Genomic DNA, 7,297 nt, shown 5'->3' with positions numbered 1-7,297 from the left:
AGTATCACCTATTCCCCGAAATATCACCTATTCCTTTTCTCCAGAGATGCTGCCTGACCCGCTGAGTTACTCCAGCACTCTGTGAAACGTCACCTATCCATGTTCTCCACAGATGCTGCCTGACCCGCTGAGTTACTCCAGCATTTCCTGTTTTTCTTGGGTCGTTCCACATCATGCATAATTCCATTCTATTGCAACATGTGAACTTTCACAGGCACAATGATACCAACCAATTTGGTTCTGGTTTTGGATGACGTATTTAGTTTAGTTTAGAGATACAGCGCGGAAACAGGCCCTTCGGCCCACCGAGTCCGTGCCGACCAGCGATCCCCACACACTAACACTACCCTACACACACCAGGAACAATTTACATTTATACCAAGCCAATTAACCTACGTACCTGTACGTATTTGGAGTGTGGGAGGAAACTGAAGATCTCGGAGAAAACCCACGCGGTCAAGGGGAGAACGTGCAAACTCCGTACAGACGGCGCCCGTAGTCGGGATCAAACCCAGGCCTCCGGCGCTCAGAAACAATGTACTGAGGGCAGCACGGTAACTCAGGAGTAAAGTTGCCGCCTTACAGCGCCAGGTTCGATCCTGACTTCAGGTGCTGCACGTCTTTGGAGTGTGGGCGGGAACCCGTGGCACCCGGAGAAAACCCACGTGGTCACGGGGAGAGCCTAGTTGTTCTACTAGTTCCACTGTTCACATCTCCCTCTCGTTAGCCAGCAATGGGCCATGATGGACTCCACCCTTCCTGAGGTCATCGGTTGCCAGCCCTGCTTTGTCCTGGTTTTCTCCATCTTGGTTCTTGGTCCTCCAAAATATTCCAAATGGAATGTAAACTGGAGGTGGCGGAGCGTGGACTTAAGCAAGAAGGGCTTCTTGGAGAAGAGCTGCCTTAAATGTAGTCGCGTCTGGTTGGATAACTATAGTAGGGTGAAGACTATTCCATGCTTTAATTGTGCGATGGAAGAATGAATTGCTACACACATCTGTCTTGATAGCTGGTATCTCAAATTGAATCGAATGTCCTTGTCTACTAATAGCTTTGGGTTTGGTGTAGATGTGGTCATCTATGTCGAGCTGACCATTTAACATTTTGTAAAATCAGTCTGACGAAGGGTTCCGACCCGAAACGTCACCCATTCCTTCTCTCCAGAGATGCTGCCTGTCCCGCTGAGTTACTCCAGCGCTTTGTGTCTATCTTCGGTGTAAACCAACGTCTGCAGTTCCTTCCTACACCTTTTGTCTGAAGACCAATGGGACTGGCTTGGATGGGACATCTTGGTCGGCGTGGACGAGTTATTTCCATGGTGTATCATCTCTCTCTATGATGCTAAGATATTATACAACACGGCACGGTGGCACAGCGGTAGAGTTGCTGCCTCACAGCGCCAGAGACCCGGGTTCGATCCTGACCACGGGTGCTGTCTGTATGGAGTTTGTACGTTCTCCCCGTGACCTGCGTGGGTTTTCTCCAGGTGCTCGGTTTTCCTCCCACACTCCAAGGCGTACAGGTTTGTTCGTTAATTGGCTTTGGTAAAATTGCACAATTTATTTTTAGAGATCCAGCGGGGAAACAGGCCCTTCGGCCCACCGAGTCCGTGCTGCCCAACGATCCCCGCACACTAACACTATCCTACACACACCAGGGACATTTTTTACATTTACCCAGTCAATTAACTGGGTACAATACCTCCACGTCTTTGGAGTGTGGGAGGAAACCGAAGATCTCGGAGAAAACCCACGCAGGTCACGGGGAGAACGTGCAAACTCCGTACAGACGCCGCCCGTAGTCAGGATCGAACCTGAGTCTCCGGCGCTGCATTCGCTGTAAGGCAGCAACTCTACCGCTGCGCTACCGTGCTGCCCTAGTGTTAGTGTGCGGGGATCGCTGGTCGGCGCGGGCAGGGTGGGCCGCAGGGGCCTGTTTCCGTGCTGTATCTCAAAACAAAACTAAACTTAACGAAACACATTGCAGAACTAAACTGGATGATGTCAAAGCCCATCAGGCTCAATGTTCACGTTTGAAACAAGCGTGCCCTGAACTCCTTGATTACCAAATCTGTGGATAATTATTCAATTAATTAATCTGGCAAGATTACTTATAAATAGCTTGATTCTGTTTACCGGTTTGAGATCTGCAACAGAGGAAATGAAGAACAGGCGCTGTGGGCTTGCACATGAGGAATCATACAGGCAAACGCTAATCACTCTCCTTTCATGTAGGATAAGGTCGTAAGGAATAGGAGCAGAATTAGGCCATTCGGCCCATCAGGTCTACTCCGCCGTTCAATCATCATCACATCATATCATATATATACAGCCGGAAACAGGCCTTTTCGGCCCACCAAGTCCGTGCCGCCCAGCGATCCCCGCACATTAACACTATCCTACACCCACTAGGGACAATTTTTACATTTGCCCAGCCAATTAACCTACATACCTGTACGTCTTTGGAGTGTGGGAGGAAACCGAAGATCTCGGAGAAAACCCACGCAGGTCACGGGGAGAACGTACAAACTCCTTACAGTGCAGCACCCGTAGTCAGGATCGAACCTGAGTCTCCGGTGCTGCATTCGCTGTAAAGCAGCAACTCTACCGCTGCGCTACCGTGCCGGCCTTGGCTGATCTATCTCTCCCTCCTAACCCCATTCTCCTTCCTTCCCCCCATAACCCCTGACACCCGCACTAATCAAGAATCTATCTATCTCCGCCTTACAAATATCCACTGACTTGTGGCCTCCACAGCCGTCTGTGGCAAAGAATTCCACAGATTCACCACCCTCTGACTTAAAAAAATCCTCCTCGTCTCCTTCCTAAAGGAACGTCCTTTAATTCTGGGGCTGTGGCCTCTGGTCCTAGACTCTCCCACTTGTGGAAGAACCTACAAACATACAGGAGGACGTACAAACTCCGTAAAGACAAGAGTCAGGATCGAACCGGGGTCTCTGGCGCTTTGTGCTTTGACTTTTGACGCACCTAGTATACGTGTGCAGGGCGGCACGGTGGCGCAGCAGTAGAGTTGCTGACTCTCAGCGCCGGAGACTCAGGTTCGATCCCAACTACGGGCGCCGTCTGTACGGAGTTTGTACGTTCTCCCCGTGACCTGCGTGGGTTTTCTCCGGGTGTTCCGGTTTCCTCCCACACTCCAAAGACGTGCAGGTTTGTAGATTAATTGGCTTGGTATAAGTGTAAATTGTCCCTAGTGTGTGTGTGTGGGATAGTGTTGGTGTGCGGGGATCGCTGGTCAGTGCAGACCCGGTGGGCCGAAGGGCCTGTTTCTGCGCTGTATATCTAAACTGAACTAAAGTTAACATCAGAAGCCACAAAGTGCTGGAGTAACTCAGCGGGTCAGGCAGCATCTGTGGGGAACATGGATAGGTGACGTTTCACAGAGTGCTGGAGTAACTCAGCGGGACAGGCAGCATCTGTGGAGAACATGGATGGCAGGTGACCTTGCTCGTTACAGTGTCAGCTGGTTGGGACCAGCAAACTTTAGAGATACAGCGCTAAAAAACAGGCCCTTCGGCCCATCGTGCGCTCGCCGACCAGCGATCCCCGCACACTAACACTATCCTACACACACTAGGGACAATTTACATTTACACCAAGCCAATTAACCTACACACCTGCACGTCTTTCGAGTGTGGGAGGAAACCGGAGCACCTGGAGTAAACCCACGCAGGTCACGGGGAAAACGTACAAACTCACAAACTGACAAGCGCACCATGGTGAAGTGAAGAAACTGTAAAACTGAGGTGAGAAGGAACTTTTCCACCCAGCGAGTTGTGAATCTGTGGAATTCTCTGCCACAGAGGGCAGTGGAGGCCAATTCACTGGCTGGATTTAAAAGAGAGTTAGATGGAGCTCTAGGGGCTGGTGGAATCAAGGGACATGGGGAGAAGGCAGGCACGGGTTACTGATTGTGGACGATCAGCCATGATCGCAATGAATGGCGGTGCTGGCTCGAAGGGCCAAATGGCCTCCTCCTGCACCTATTTTCTACGTTTCTATGTGGTCCGGATGGAACCCGGGTCTCTGGCGCTGTGAGGCAGCAGTTCTACCCGCTGCGCCACCGTGCCGACCCCCCTTCTCCAGACTTTCTCCACACCAGCCGTGCGTGGTGGAGCTGCCTTCATGTCGGGAGGCCTGCAGGCAACATCGATGGTGGCAGCGGGGTGCGTGGGCAGGGGAGGAGGCTGGCTCTGTATCGAGCGAGGTGCTGTGGTTGCTATGGAATCATTTCACCATCCCTCTCGGTTTTAACGCGTTTTTGTTCATTGTTTTCCCTCAGCACTTTGGACACTTGCCAAGAGCCCGGCCAGCCATGAGCTCCAGGTCACAGGATCAAGGAGGCACCCTCCAGTATGGGTAGGTAATTCTTCCATTCTCAAGGCTGGGCACCTGCCCGCTTCAGTGCAGTGGCCTGCACACGCAACGACAAAGCTTTACACTGTACCTCGGTACACCTGGCGCAGAGAGTAGAGTCGCTGCCTCACGGCGCCAGAGACCCGGGTTCCATCCCGACTACGGGTGCTGTCTGTACGGAGTTTGCACGTTCTCCCCGTGACCTGCGTGGGTTTTCTCCGGGCGCTCCGGTTTCCTCCCACACTCTCCAAAGACGTGCGGGTTTGTAGGTTAATTGGCTTCAGTAAATTGTCGCTAGAAACATAGAAAATAGGTGCAGGAGTAGGCCATTCGGCCCTTCGAGCCTGTACGCACCGCCATTCAATATGATCATGGCTGATCATCCAACTCAGTATCCCGTACCTGCCTTCTCTCCATACCCCCTGATCCCTTTAGCCACAAGGGCCACATCTAACTCCCTCTTAAATATAGCCAATGAACTGGCCTCAACTACCTTCTGTGCCAGAAAATTCCACAGACTCACCACTCTCTGTGTGAAAAATAACGTTCTCATCTCGGTCCTAAAAGACTTCCCCCTTATCCTTAAGCTGTGACCCCTGGTTCTGGACTTCCCCAACATCGGGAACAATCTTCCCGCATCTAGCCTCTCCAACCCCTTAAGAATTTTATATGTTTCTATAAGATCCCCCCTCAGTCTTCTAAATTCCAGCGAGTACAAGCCGAGTCTATCCAGTCTTTCTTCATATGAAAGTCCTGCCATCCCAGGGATCAATCTGGTGAACCTTCTCTGTTCTCCCTCTAAGGCTAGTGTGGGTAGGATAGTGTTAGTGTGCGGGGATCGCTGTTCGGCACGGACCCGGTGGGCCGAAGGGCCTGTTTTCGCGCCGTATCTCCAAACTGAATTAGTAAACTGAACTGTGTCATGTGTGACAATAATTTGGAAAGTTTCAAGAACACCTCCCTGTCCCACTGAGTTACCCCAGCGTTTTGCGTCTAGCCATAGAACAGTACAGCACAGGAACAGGCCCTTCGGCCCACAATGTCAGTGACGCCAGGTCCAACCGATCTCTGCCTGCACGTGACCTAGGTTTCACAAAATGCAGGCGTAACTCAGCGGGTCAGGCAGCATCTCTGGAGAGAAGGAATGGGTGACGTTTCGGGTCGAGACCCTTCTTCAGACTGATGTCAGGAGTGGGGGGGTGGGGTGGTTCAAAAAAAAGATATAGGTGGAGACAGGAAGACAGTGGGAGATCTGGGAAGGAGGAGGAGAAGAGAGGGACAGAGGAACTATCTAAAGTTGGAGAAATCAATGTTCATACCGCTGGGCTGCAAGCTGCCCAGGCGAAATATGAGGTGCTGTTCCTCCAGTTTGCGGTGGGCCTCACTGTGGAACTGGAGGAGGCCCATGACAGAAAGGTCAGACTGGGAGTGGGAGGGGGAGTTGAAGTGCTCGGCCACCGTGATCTAAATGCTTCCTATTCCCTGTGTATCCAAGTGCCTGCCCACGAGCTTCTTTGAAGTGAGTTTGTGGGATCGTTCTGTGCCTGAGAGCCACCGCCTTTGTTTACATAATGAATCACTGCGCTTCAATGGTGACAGCAGCAGGCAGCATTGGCAGCTGTTGCCGGTTTAAGCAGAGGCCTCCGTTTGGGTTAAGTTGTGGGCGGCACACTCAGCAAGGCCCCACAATGGGGCGCAGCGTGGAGGGGGAGGGTTATAGACCATGGCACACACACGCACACGCACATACATGCATACACACATATGCATATATGCACACACATATACACACACATACACACACATATACACACACACACACATACACACACATATACACACACACACACACATATGCACACACATATACACACACACACACACATACACACACACTCACACATATACACACACACATATACACACACATACACACACACACACATATGCACACACATACCCACACATATACCCACACAAATATACACACACACATATACACACACATATGCACACACATACACATACACATACCCACACACATATACACACACACATATACACACACATACACACACACATACATACACACATACACATATATACACACACACACACACACACATATACGCACACACATATACACACATACTGCGCTCTGCCAAACTCTGTCACACCTGGCCGGCCTGGACAATGGGCATTGTGAGACGTGCCCGCCCTTCCCCCCCCCCCCCCCCCCCCCCGTCCATGTTAAACTCCGTCTCTAACTTCAGCAGGAAAAAACCTGAACTGTGTTGTCAGCAAAGCCTTGCTGGCCCAAGGCCCAGTTTCAAGGCCAGAGGCGAGTTGCAGAAGTAAACCTGTTTAGATCCTTGTGCATCTGGGACTGGCTGCCCTTGTCACTACGTGGAGGGAGGGAGGGAGGGAGGGAGGGAGGGAGCTAGCTAGCTAGCTAGCTCGGCAACGAGGGTTGCCAACTGTCCCTTATAAGCTGGGACATCCCGTATTTTGGGCTAAATTAGTTTGTCCCGTACGGGACCGCCCTTGTCCCGTATTAGTAGGGTTGCCAACTTCCTCACTCCAAAATACAGGACAAAGGGTGACGTCACCTAAATCGGGTCCTAAATCAGTACCCCGTTCCTGCTTTCTCCCCATATCCCTTGATTTCGTTAGTCCTCAGATGTAAATCTAACTCTCCCTTGACAACATCCAGTGAATCGGCCTCCACTGCCTTCTGTGGCAGAGAATTCCACAGATTTTAGAGATACAGCGCGGAAACAGGCCCTTCGGCCCACCGGGTCCGTGCCGCCCAGCGATCCCCGCACATTAACACTATCCTACACCCACTAGGGACAATTTTTACATTTGCCCAGCCAATTAACCTACAAACCTGTACGTCTTTGGAGTGTGGGAGGAAACC

At 51.4% G+C, this 7,297-nt stretch overlaps 1 protein-coding gene across 2 annotated transcripts in view; it reads left to right on the top strand.

Annotated features, from left to right (window-relative positions):
- The first annotated feature begins 4,099 nt into the window (after positions 1 to 4,099).
- Positions 4,100 to 7,297, top strand: part of LOC144611333 (epidermal growth factor receptor kinase substrate 8-like protein 1) — a 49,917-nt gene continuing 46,719 nt past the window's right edge. For both annotated transcript variants that reach the window (XM_078430393.1, XM_078430392.1), the window contains exons 1-2: positions 4,100 to 4,187; positions 4,304 to 4,380. In XM_078430393.1, the coding sequence (XP_078286519.1) occupies positions 4,337 to 4,380 (44 nt within the window). In that variant the 5' untranslated portion in view covers positions 4,100 to 4,187; positions 4,304 to 4,336. The remainder of the gene's footprint in view (positions 4,188 to 4,303; positions 4,381 to 7,297) is intronic.

This window comes from Rhinoraja longicauda, chromosome 40, assembly GCF_053455715.1.
Source record: "Rhinoraja longicauda isolate Sanriku21f chromosome 40, sRhiLon1.1, whole genome shotgun sequence".
NCBI classification, from domain to species: Eukaryota; Metazoa; Chordata; class Chondrichthyes; order Rajiformes; family Arhynchobatidae; genus Rhinoraja; species Rhinoraja longicauda.
This window is presented reverse-complemented; position numbering and strand designations above follow the sequence as displayed.